We start from the raw sequence: 13,222 nt of genomic DNA on the forward strand, positions 1-13,222 counted from the left end.
GTTTTTATTCATGTGTTACATCATCCACAGAAGTGATATGAAAACAGCTTTACTAGAAGTTTTGTAATGTGCATGAAGCGGTACATACGTGTGGATACAATATATACAAGGGGCATCAGAAAGCTTCCTACACTATGTGAAGGGGAAACTCTAATCTGAAAAGTTATTGGAAACTCTAATCTGACAGCTCAGTTGACATATCGAACACAATTAAAAATAAAATCTCAAACCCATGTGTTACAAATTTTGAGTCTGCCTTACATATTCTCTCAAGTTCAGCAGCGCTAATCACTCCCGTAAATGGACACCACATTTCTTACATTCAGGAGTTTGTCTGTAACTGCTTAGTATCTAGTTATGCAATAACATGACCTGTTCTAAGAATGGGACCCTCTTGTTATCTGAACTGTATATCCTGTCAGACCGCTGCATACATTGGGCCTGGTTACATATGAACATACAGAAATGACAGTCAGGAAAAGACCTGCTGGTCCATCCAGCCTGTCCCACAGTTGTGCTGCCTTACAATCTCCACCCACCTAGAGCCATGTAATCTCCTAGGAGAGGCAAAAACACAGATAAAAACCCAGGCTAATTAGGGGGAAAAAAACCTGGAAAATTCCTCTCCGACCCCCCTTAGGCAATCAAAACTAGTCCAAGAGATCACATTGGCCCTCATTTACAATACAGGATACCTACCTCTTGTACAAGATGATCTTCGCAACTGCATACAATGACACCACTATTCCTGGCCAGAATGGAGATGATTGGGTAATTTCCCCGTCAATCATGCTGGAGACCGCACTGCTATAAGTGACTGGGATTAATTTTACCCACATAACTATCCTCCACTCATTGCATTTTGCTGGAAAAATCACCCTGCTTTTATTGAGAGGCGTTACTGTAGTTTTGGTCATGAGTTCTGTTTGCTAGTTCGTAAGGACTCTTTTAAAATAGACTCTGTATACCATTTGCTGTAGTGCGCTGTTTAAATAGACTCTGTTTGCTGAGTAAATAGACTTTGTTTGCAGTAAAATAGACTGCTGAGAGTCGTTCCGTAAATTCCGCCGCGGCTTCAACACATTGGCAGACAGAAACAGGTCCAGCTCTCCCTTGGAGGAGTACAGTAAATCAGCATTCACCGCACAAGCTGGCAACCTGTTCCACAGGTCTACTATTCTCTTGGAAAAGATGAGCCGCCTAACATCCAATCTAGTTCTGCCCTTACATAACTTGTAAGCGTGGCCCCGGTCCTCCCTAACCTACTAAAATTAATTTCACATGAAGTTCAATGGGAAGGGGCATTTCAATCCCCTACGCCATGAATGTTTATTAGGTGCATCTAAGAGAAGAAAACAACTCCCTTATTGTACCCAATTTCTCTGGGTAACAGTTTAAATGGTCACTTATTAACATACTCAATCCCCTCTTTGTCAGTGCCTCCAGCATGTAGTTGTACAGCGGCTTTTAAACTTTTATGATCTTACTTTAATTTAAAAGTAACAAATCCTCTCTGTGGAAAAGTAGTCAAAAATCCTGAAACGCATTACCATGATAATGGTATCCAATTAAATAGGTTAGGGAGGACCAGAGGACACAATTTGAAGTTGTAGAAGGCCAGATCTAGGTTAGATGTCAGGTGATGGTGGTTCTTTTCCCAGAGAATAGTGGGCCTCTGGAACAGGCTGCCGGCTCATGCAGCAGATGCCCATTCGCTGAATTCCTTCAAGCGAGAGCTGGACCTGTTTCTGGCTGGGGCGGTGATCACCTCTTACAAAAGATAGGTAATGCATAGAATTATCAGGGTCAGAGATCTCCTGGACTAGTTTCGATTGCTAAAGGGGTCGGAGAGGAATTTCCCAGATCTTTTCCCCCTAAATTGGCCTGGGTTTTTAAGCCTCCCCCATGGTTTGGGTGGGGGTGGAGGAGGGGGGGGGGGGTTAGTGTATATATTGTGATACACAAGAAATCACAATATATACACTCTCCACCCCACAAGGTATCACAATTGTGTGGGACAGGCTGGGTGGACCAGAGGGTCTCTTCCTGTCCATCACTGTTCGTAGGAGATCAATCTTTAGACGGATCTCACTTCAGGATTTAAAACAAACAGTCAGATGATTATAGATGATCACACCATCTTCATACAATAACAAAATGAATCAATACTTAGAATCATAGAAAGGTTACAGCATGGAAGGAGGCCATTCGGCCCATCGAGTCCGCACCGGCTCTATGCAAGAGCAATCCAGCTGGTCCCATTCCCCCACCCTATCCCCGTAGCCCTGCAAATTTTTTCCTTTCAAGTACTTATCCAGTTCCCTTCTGAAGGCCATGATTGAATCTGCCTCCACCACCCTCTCGGGCAGCGCATTCCAGATCCTAACCATTCACTATGTAAAAAAGTTTTTCCTCATTTCACCTTTGGATCTTTTGCCAATCACCTTAAATCTATGTCCTCTGGTTCTTGACTCTTCCGCCAATGGGAATGTTTTCTCTCTATCTACTCTGTCTAGACCCTTCATGATTTTGAATACCTCGATCAAATCTCCTCGCAACCGTCCCTGTTCCAAGGAGAACAACCCCAGCTTCTCCAATCTATCCACGTAACTAAAGTTCCTCATCCCTGGAATCAAAACTTTTCTTTAAGAATTTAAATTGGAAGGAAAAACTGTGTTACATATAAAGCTTTAACAGAAACTAAACAAAGCCTTAATGTTTATGACCTTTCTAATATTCCTGAATAAGGCTTACCCTATTAATGAGGTCAATCAAAGGTTGTGCTCCCAACTCTTCAATTCTTTGTTCATTCAGGCAGGACAGATAATAGTGCTGGGCTTTCCGCTCTGCCTCACTGCTAGAGTTAAAGGTAGAGTTTTCTGTAAAAGATAAAAGGAACTGTCATAAATCTAAGGAATGGGCGCTTAGCAGGTATGTATGAACACATGCTACTGTCAGAAGGACTACAGTTTCCGGAAAATGTGTTTAATATTTTTCAAAAACTGCAGAATTTATAACTTTTAAAAAAATGCAAAAAATACAAATGCCAAGTATGTACTAACATGCAATAATCTGATGCATTAGCATTAAAGATGCATTACAGCTATTTTGGTCACACTCCCAAAATTGCTTCCAGCACCAAACCTATTTAACGCACATGAACGTACAAACACAGAGTCAACTTTGTTTTTGACTTATTAAGCACCAATGAAATGCACCCACTATAAACTGGCAATAAAGCAACAGAGGTCCAGCATTGAGCAGTACAAGAAATAGTGTGAAGAACAACTCAACTGCTTCAATCCACACCACATATATATGAAATCAGTAAGGCTCACTTTGCTGGACATGTTGTTGGAGGACGTCGAGAAGGGCAACTAATAAGAGGTGGGCCAGGATGCCTGATATCATAGTAGCAAAAGCACCAGGGTCCACAAGTACTGCAGATATCGGAGCTACATTGATCTCAATAAGAGCAATGTGCAAGGAGGTTACACCTCTCCAAAGAAACCACAGGTAAATTGTGCCATCACCATCTTCTCAAGGGCAATTAGGGATGGGCAATAAATGCCGGCCTCGCCAGCGACGCCCACATCCCATGAACGAATTAAAAAAAAGAAATAGGCATGCTAAAGAGGGGCAACATCAGCACCCCCCTACGAGTAATGTTAAAGGTGACCAAGGCACTTAACTGTTTTTCCTCAGTACCCTTGCAAGCAATGGCAGGAGACTTGGCAAGAATGATGCCGTTGACTATACCCATTTGATCCTTCAAGTACTTGCGCAACATCCATGGCATTCATCAACAGAAAAGGATACCATCCCATGATTTTCTAAATGGTCTTCAACCATCATCAAATATTCATGTGAATGTTTGGTTCCGAGTGCTACTTGTGACATATCATATCTTAATGCAATCATGGTGAAGAGAAACTGAACAGCTGGCTCCTTTGAGATCTGCTCAATATGCTGCAATGCCAACCTCACAGCCCCTCGCAAAGAACACAGAACAAAGTACCTTTGAAAGACAGAAACAACAGTCTTGACGGCAGCAGCATTGTTCTACAAAATGATTCCTGAGTTAGCAGAACAAGTGCCGTGCTGCATGCTAAAAACTTAGCCATGGAAAGACGCATAAAGCTGCTTTTGGAATAAGAGGTACAACATGCTGTATCACAGGAGAACAAAGAGGAGCAGGTGGATGCTGAGGAGCTAGCAGAAGCTCTGCTGCCACTGCAAGAAGCAGCATGGGTTTAGCAGGCTCTAACTGAACTGTTCTTTCCTTGAAACCTCCCTTTATATTTAATGAAATAGCCTTTCTTCTTTTCTAAGTCAACTATTCATCAGTAGTTTAGTTTATGTGGAAATTATTCAAGGAAAGCAATGACTGTAAAGTTGAATGTGATATGTCACAATTTTATTGAAAATAACCGTGTAGGTTTAGCATGTTTTTTGTTTTGTATGCCATGATATTTCTACTCTACTACTCCTACTTGTACTACTGAAGGAGTAGGTATTGAGACTTCCCGAGAGGTCTGTTGTGAACCCTGCTTGACATTTAGCATATCCAGACCATCCTGCCTTATTCCAACTGTAGGGGCCAGCATCCTTTTGGGTACTTCTGCTGTCAGCGATAGGCATGGGACGGTCAGTGACTTGAAAGCCATCCATCTGTTCCAGAGCTCTAGAGGCTTTGTCCTCATAGCAGCCACTTCTGTGTTCAAGCACAGAATGTTGCACTGCAACAAAGTCTCGAGGCTCGATTTTCGAGTGAAGTAGCGGGGGCGGTGGGGGCGGGGGGGCTCCGAGAATCGCAGAAATCCCAGGTGGGTTCGGAACCCAGCTCCAACCCGCAGATTTCCAGGTTCCCCACTGACGCGTCTGAGTGCTCGCGCACCTCCCGAATGCGGAAGTCACACCAGCAATTAAAGCTAGCGGGATGATAGTTAAGAGACTTAATTAGATACCTGAAGTACTTAATTTTGTCAACATTGAGGCGGGGGTCCGATTTTTAAACCTCCTCAGCATGTTTCCCGTGCTGTGGGAAACACTCCATGTTCTACCAGAGGTGTTTCAGCCAGCAGCCAGTTGGACATTCAAATGCTCGTTTGACAGATGGGGAGAAAAGGCAAATTCTTGCTGCAGGGCACTCAGTTCTTTCACATAAACTTTTGGCTGCGAGATCTTTGTGTTTTAACACTTATTTTCCACTCACAATTCCTCTGTTCACACATATTCAACAATTTTTCAGACCCCCTCAAACTCACACCGTCAGGATGGGGGGACACCATGGCTGCATTCACCACTACATCCGAGGACAAGCAACATCACCAGCCTCGCCAGGCACAGCGTGCACTTCCGCCACTTGCAGCTCTACAAGACAGTGCTGCGCCACAGGCGCCTGCACAAGAACAACAGAGACCGATGTCGCAGAAGGCACTACCCTCACCACAGGGCCTACAGACTGAGGCTCAGCTTCCTGGACCTCTCTGAGGAGCAGTGCATGCTGAGGTTCAGAGTGAGTCGCCAGGTAGCGGCAGACATCTGCAGCCTCCTTCATGCCGAGCTGCTCCCAGCTGGGCCGAGCAGCATCTCATTACCTGTCGCTGTCAAAGTCACCACTGCCCTCAACTTCACCACCACCGGATCATTCCAGGGTGCCACCGGGGACATCGCCGGGGTCTCTCAGTCGTCTGCACACAAGTGCCTAAGGCAGGTCACCGACGGCTTGTTTCGCAGAGCACCACAGTACATCAACTTCCCCATTGACGACCTCAGCCAGAAGGAGAGGGCAGTGGGATTCCACTCTGTGGCTGGCTTCCCACGGGTGCAGGTTGTAATCAATTGCACCCAATTAGCAATACGAGCACCTCCACACGAACCAGGGCTGTTCATCAACAGAAAGGGGTATCACTCCATCAACACTTAGCTCATTTGTGACCACCACAAAAGATTCCTTCATGTGTGCACCAGATTCCCTGGCAGCTGCCATGATTCGTTCATTCTGAGGGAATTCAAAAACCCGCCCCTCTTCCATGCACCGAACACCCTTAAGGGCTGGCTCCTCGGGGGCAAGGGATACCCCCTGCAAACGTGGCTCATGACACCTCTGAGGAACCACATCACCGAACAACAGCGTCGATATAACGACAGCCACATCGCCACCAGGTCTACAATTGAGCATGCTATAGGGCTGCTCAAGATGCAATTTAGGTGCCTTGATCGTTCTGGGGGAGCGTTTCAATATGCACCAGAGTGGGACGCATTACAGTAGTGTGTTGTGCCCTGCACAACAGGGCACAACAGAGAAGAGTGCCACTTGAGGAGGCCCCATCCACATTGAGGAGGAGGAGAAAGAACCCATGCGCAGAGCAGCGCCTCACCTGGCTGCTCGTGAGGCCAGGGAGTCACTGATATGTGAACGGTTCTCCTAACAGCGGAAAGTGTGAAGAGACCTGTCCTCAGGCCACCTGGAAAGAGCAGCACCCACACCAGGCCACCCACCCCTCCCTGCACAAAATAGTCCTGCAACTACACATACACCCACAGTAAAGTGACCCAATGGGTGGCATCAAGTGTCGCCATTCATGGTGAACCTCATGAAAGGGCCCTATCACAAAAGCCAGTCAAGAATGGGCAAGATGTGGCAGTAGTGGTGATAATCATAACATTTAATGTGACTTTAACAAAAAGCAAATAAAAATGAAAAACATGACCAACCGTCAAACACCCTTGTGCATACCCTTCGAGCTCAAAAAACCTTTGCCTTTCACTTCCGACTACTTCTACATGGTGCATCCCCTGTGGCTGCAACAGAGAGTGGCAGGTTGCTCATGTTCATGCCCTGACTGCTTAGATGCTTTGGGCCTACGCCCTCTGGGTTTTGGAGCCTGTGAGGGCCCCTCTAAAGACTGCTCCACCTGCACCTGTGCAGGGGCAGACTCGGCCACCTGGAGGGGAGGCAGCATTGCGGGTATTGGTTGAGAGGGGGGCAATGGGTGAGATGTGGGAGCGCTTTGAGTGGCGTCCCCACTTCCACGTCCCCTTTTGCCATAATCCCTCCCCTGGGCCAGGGCCACCTCACCCCTATCACTCTGTTGGGCAACAGTTTGGAGGACATATGTGATGTCTTGTAACGCCAGTGCTGGTGTATCTGTCTGCCTGTCTAAGGCGGCAGAATGTTGTTCATCCCGAGTCCGAACGACCGTTGTTAGGGCCTGAATGGACTCATTTGTGAGCTGTGCTTGAAGATCAATGGAGGCTGCCGTTCTCGCCATCGCAGACATTCCCGTACTTATCTGTGACACTATCTCAGAGTTGCTCACACCCCTGTGACAGTATCGCAGAGATTCCCTCCCGTACCTGTGCCACCATTCCACTTATGCAGGAGTTGGACTCCTCCATCCTTTGCGCTATTGTGGAGAATGCGCGTGGCACTTGTTCCAGTACCTCGCAAATGTGCTGCAGTCCTTCAATCATTTTCCTTTTAAAGGACGGCCCCCGGGGTTCAGCATCTGTGTCCAGCTGAGCAGAGCCTGGAGAGGAGTGCTCCCACCGACGCGGACTCTCCACAGCCGCTCCTGCCACAAGTGTCTGCTCATGCTCACTTGTGTGTGCTAACTCACCAGGTGCCAATCCAACTAACTGAATACTAGGGCCCACCGAGGTGAGTATCTGAACCGGTGGATGGCTCACCAAGACGTGACGGTGCACCCTCAGAGGCCGGCAGGTCCTCTGAGGAATCGCCCTCTGCCATCACTGCGGTCGCTGAAGGCCCTGTCAAAGAACAGAAGGCAATATTAAACCGCATCACAGATGTGTCATGTTGCAATGAGCATACTGAGGTGTTGAAGATGACAAGCGTTGTTAACATCAATTCATATTGTGTGTGATGAATGTTAAAGTTGTGTCACATTTGTGGGGAGCCAGTCTCGCCGTCCCCAACAGACAGGCACACGAGGATGCGACTGAGCTCCAGCGCCTCCTGCTCCGCCTCTGTGAGGAACACTACTTGTTGTGACCCCCCCCCCCTCCAGTCCTCGTCCACTCGCATTATTTTGCGCTCTCTTCTAGAAGGGGAGAAAGAACAGGTGTGTGAGTGAGTGATGGTGAAGTGGTCAGCCGATGAATGCATTGCTTTGGGTGAGGCTGACCGTGAAAGAGATGCATCAGAGGATGAGTATGAGACAGAGCGATCACATTGAATGAGGATTGGGGTGAGTGGTAGTGGTAGGGTGACTAATGGGGAGGTGATGAAGTGCTGAGGAAGTGCAGGTAAGTTGAGAATGAGCCTTAAGTGGGTGTGAGGAGTGATGTGGTAGAGTAGTGTTGGCAGTGCAGAATGAGTTTTGTGGGGGGGGGGGGCCGCAATGTGCAACACGGAATGTAGGAGAATCAATAAGTATACTTACTTTTGCTGACCTAGTTAGGTCATTGAACCGCTTCCTGCACTGGGTCCCGGTGTGGGAGATGTTGCTGCAGCTGGTGACCTCCTCTGCCACCTCGAGCCAGGCTTTCTTGGTGGCAGAGGCAGGGCACTTCCACCCGTCTGTGGGGTAAAACAATTCCCTCCTCCTCACCCTGTCCAGTAGCACCTGGAGTGAGGCATCATTGAACTTTGGAGCAGCCTTGCCCCTGTGCTGCTCTATTGTGGTTTCTGGGTCTTTGCCCCAGCAAAAGCCTTTGGAGCCCTTTAAATAGTGCTCCTCCAGCTGACAGCCTGTGATGTGGGCGCGCAGTCCACCCGCTGTGCAGCTTTCTGACGGCGAACCCGGAAGCCACGTTAAGTAGCACCAATTCAATTGCGATCGCGTGGGAAACGGACATTTTTTTTATTGTTCGAGTTACCCGCGCACCCATTAGCCCCCCCACCCCGCCATCCCGCCTCCATTCTAATATCCGGGCCTTGGAATCTCATTTACGATCATCAAGTATGTAGGAGCTGACCGTTATCGCATCATGAAGCATCAACATCAATGTCTCAACATCATCAGTCGAAGTATTTCTGAGAGATGCTCTTATTGTGGTCGCTACCTGAATGCCTCAGGGCTCTCTTGCTGATGCCACCAATTACCTAATGGCAGTCTGCAAAGTAGAATGTCTTTGCTTCATAACAGAATCTGTAAATGTACAGAATCCAGTGTGCAGTATGGCCTGCAAGAAAGCAAGTTGCTGAAGCACTGGCTTACGCTCATGGAGTATGTTCCATTTAAAGCTGGATTGAGAGGTTGGAATCACAAAACAACTCATCGCCCAGAATGAAACAATGTCTCTATCCAGCAGCAGCCAGTCCTTCTTCAGCTTCTACTTCTGGCAGTTCCACACCCAAGTGAGTTGACTCATCTTGAAATCCTCCCCATAATCTGTGATACCCTCTGGAGTACTGGTGGATGCGTCAATTGGTGATTATATCGAGTGCTATGATGAGACTTGTTGCTAGCTGCTTCTTGGGTTATGTTTTACCCGTAGCAAGAAGATGGCACAAGATAAGTGTGTGTTGTTGCTGTGTAGACAGTACAATTAATATTTCAGACTGCAAAACAGTCTCTGCCTTATACCTGTTGAAAAACATTAGAACAGAGAAACTATGCAATTATAATATTGCAAACTTGGAATGTATACCTCTTCTACAGCTTAATTGTTACCCAAGCCATGTATGGCATGTGAACTCCATGATAGCATCTTCAAAGGGGGTAAGAGGTCTATACTGCTGAGACCCTCCAACCTTTGAGCAAGTATCCTTCGTGTTTTAGGTAGACTATTTTGATAAAAGGATAAATATGCTCCAAATGAATAAATATCTTGTGGTAAGTATCTTAGGCCATAAAACTCTACTGTTGTCTAAGTGCGAGGAACTCATGAACATCTTTATCAACAAGACTGAGACCGTCTATTCAGCTGCCTCTGCCGCCTCCTCTCCTTTCCCGCCTCCTCTCCTTTCCCACCAAGACAAACTTCCTCCAAAGCTCCCCCCCCAACCAGCTCTAAACCCATATCTTTCTCTAGTTTCCTTTCTATCTCCCCCCTGCTCAGCTTGTCCATGAGTTCCACCTCCTGCTCTTTTGATCCTATTCCCACTAAAATGCTGATCACCTAACTTCTCTTCCTGGCCCTGAAGTTAGCTGGCATTGTAAATGGTTCCCTCTCCTCAGATACTGTCCCTCGCCATTTCAAATCTGCCATCATCACCCCGTCCTCAAAAAAAAATCCTTCACCCCTCTGTCCTTGCAGATTGCCACCCCATCTCCAACCTCCCTTTCCTCTCCAAACGTGTTGTCGCCTCCCAAATCCGTGCCCATCTTTCCCGCAACTCCATGTTTGAACCCCTCCAATCAGATTCCACCCCTGAAATGGCCCTAATCAAAGTCACAAATGACATCCTCTGTGATCATGGTGCACTATCCCTCCTCATACTTCTTGATCTCTCTGCGACCTATGACAGTCTCAACTACACCATCCTCCTCCTACGCCTCTCTGTTGTGCGGCTGAGTATGACCACCCTTGCTTGTATCCACTCTTATCTATCAAATCATAGAGAGCATCTCCTGCAATGGCTTCCCTTTCCACCCCCATACCGTTGCCTTTGGAGTCCCCCAGGGATCTATCCTTGCCCCCTTCTATTCCCCATCTACATTCTGCCCCTCAGCGATATCATCCTAAGACACGGCCTTAGGTTCCACGTGTATAATAATGACACGCAGCTCGACCTCACCACCACCTCTCTTGACCCACCACTGCGTCGGTGTTGTCAGACTGATTGTCCGACATCCAGTCCTGGATGAGCCGCAATTTTCCCCAATTAAACAATGCAACAGCCAACGCTATTATCTTTGTCTCCAGCCACAAACTCCATACCCTCGCCACCGATTCCATCACCCTCTCCGGCCACTGTCTCAGGCTGAACCAGTGTCCTATTTGACCACTAGGTGAGCTTCTAACTCCATTACCGCCCCATCACAAAGACCACCTACATCCACCTCCATTATATCGCCCATCTCCGCCCTGCCTCATCCATGTATTTTTGTTACCTCCAGACTCGACTATTCCAATACTCTCCTAGTCAGCTTCCCATACTCCACCCTCCATAATAAACTTTAGCTTATACAAAATTCTGCTATCCGTATCCTAACCCGCACCAAGACCCGCTCACCCATCAGTCCTGTGCTTGCTGACCTACATTGGGTCCCGGTTCTCCAGTGTCTCAAATTTAAAATTCTCATCCTCGTCTTCAATTCCCTTCGTGGCCTCGCCCCTTCCTATCTCTGTAATCTCATTCAGTCCTACAACCTTCCGAAAGCTATGTGCTCCTCCAACTCTGCCATCATACATATCCCTGACTACCTTCGGCGGCCATGTTTTCCGCCATCTAGGCTCAACTCTGGAATTCCCTCCCTAAATCTCTCTGCCCCGCTCTCCTCCCTTAAGGCCTTCCTTAAAACCTACCTCTTTGGCCAAGTTTTTAGTCAGCCCTCCGAACAGCGCCTACTTTGACTCTGTCAAATTTTAACTGATTGCACGTCTTTGAAGCGCCTTAGACATCTTCCTACGTTAAAAGGTGCTTTATAAATGCAAGCTGTTGTTAATAAGAACGTAAGAAATAGGAGCAGGAGTAGGCCATATGGCCCCCCCGAGCCTGCTCTGCCATTCAATAAGATCATGGCTGATTTTCTACCTCAACTCCACTTTCCCGCCCTATCCCCATATCCCTCGATTCCTGTTGTGTCTAAAAATCTATCGATCTGAATCTTGAATATACTCAATGACTGAGTATCCACAGCCCTCTGAGGTAGAAAATTCCAAAGATTCACAATCCTCCGAGTGAAGAAATTTTTCCTCACCTCAGTCCTAGGTGGCTGACCTTTCATCTTGAGACTATAATCCCTAGTTCCAGACTCTCCAGCCACAGGAAACAGCATCTCAACATCTACCCTGTCAAGCCCTCTAAGAATTTTATACATTTCAATGAGATCACCTCTCATTCTTCTAAACTCCAGAGAATATGGGCCCATTTTACGTAATCATAGGACAACCCTCTCATCCCAGGAATCAATCTAGTGAAACTTCGTTACACCCCCTTTAAGGCAGGTATATCCTTCCTTTGGTAAGGAGACCAAAATTGTACACAGTACTCCAGATGAGCTTTCACCTGAGCCCTACATAATTGCAGCAAGACCTCCCTACTCTTATACTCCAACCCCCTTACAATAAAGGCTAACATGCCATTTGCCTTCCTAATTGCTTGCTGTACCTGCATATTAACTTTCTGTTTTTCGTGTACAAGGACATCTAAATCCCTCTGACTACCAACATTTCTGAGTCTCTCATCTTTTAAAAAATATTCTGCTTTTTTATTCTTCCTACCAAAGTGGATAATTTTACATTTCCCCACATTATACTCCATCAGCCACCTTCTCGCCCACTCACTTAGCCTGTCTATATCCCTTTGCGTCCTCCTCACAGCTTACTTTCCCACCTAGCTTTGTGTTGTCAGCAAACTTGGAGACATTACACTCGGTCCCCTCATCTAAGTCATAGATATATATTGTAAACAGCCGAGGCCCAAGCACTGATCCTTGCGGCATCCCACTAGTTACAACTTGCCAACCTGAAAATGTTGTTCTGACTAGCATTCTAAAATATCTTGTAGTAATGCTTGAGATCTGGCTGAATACATTCTCAAGTGTATCAGTCTCGGTTCTCCTCTTTTGGACCTACTGTGCTCGTTCTCAACCTTCTTCATTACTTCCCTTTGTATTACATTTCTAGCACATTACTGACTCAAGGCACTCAAGCAAATGCAATTGACACGTGTGACTTATTTTGATTGCATCAGTGTCTACCTACATATAGATCTGCCTCCATATGTGGGAATGCTACAATTACTCATCCTTGTTTCTCACCGTAGCAATTTTCTTCATGGCTGATATTTTCTTCTAGAAATCATTCACAGCCTCTACCGGTACATGTTCCTGTGTTGACCTCTAGTGTGATTACCTTCCATGCTTGGATTAAAAAGATAAAGAGCTGCCATGTTCCTCTGTGTCCTTCAGAATGGAAGCATCACTTGCTCCTTGCAAAACATGCAATGATGTTTATATTTTTCTGGCAGGGTTACATAACATTTGCATGATGATGGAATAATAGCCCTATCTATTTTGTCAATCGAAGGGTTGACAGTGGGTGTGCAAATGATAACATATATACAGTCAATGTTGCTCTGAAT

General features: G+C 46.6%; 1 protein-coding gene across 4 annotated transcripts in view; it reads right to left on the reverse strand.

The window, feature by feature from the left end:
• LOC137331439 (endothelin-converting enzyme 2-like) overlaps positions 1-13,222 on the reverse strand; it is a 183,184-nt gene that overhangs the window by 41,587 nt on the left and 128,375 nt on the right. For all 4 annotated transcript variants that reach the window (XM_067995226.1, XM_067995229.1, XM_067995228.1 and 1 more), the window contains exon 5: positions 2,755-2,879. In XM_067995226.1, coding sequence (XP_067851327.1) covers positions 2,755-2,879 — 125 coding nt within the window. The remainder of the gene's footprint in view (positions 1-2,754; positions 2,880-13,222) is intronic.

The sequence above is a fragment of the Heptranchias perlo genome, chromosome 13 (assembly GCF_035084215.1).
Source record: "Heptranchias perlo isolate sHepPer1 chromosome 13, sHepPer1.hap1, whole genome shotgun sequence".
Lineage (NCBI taxonomy): Eukaryota > Metazoa > Chordata > Chondrichthyes > Hexanchiformes > Hexanchidae > Heptranchias > Heptranchias perlo.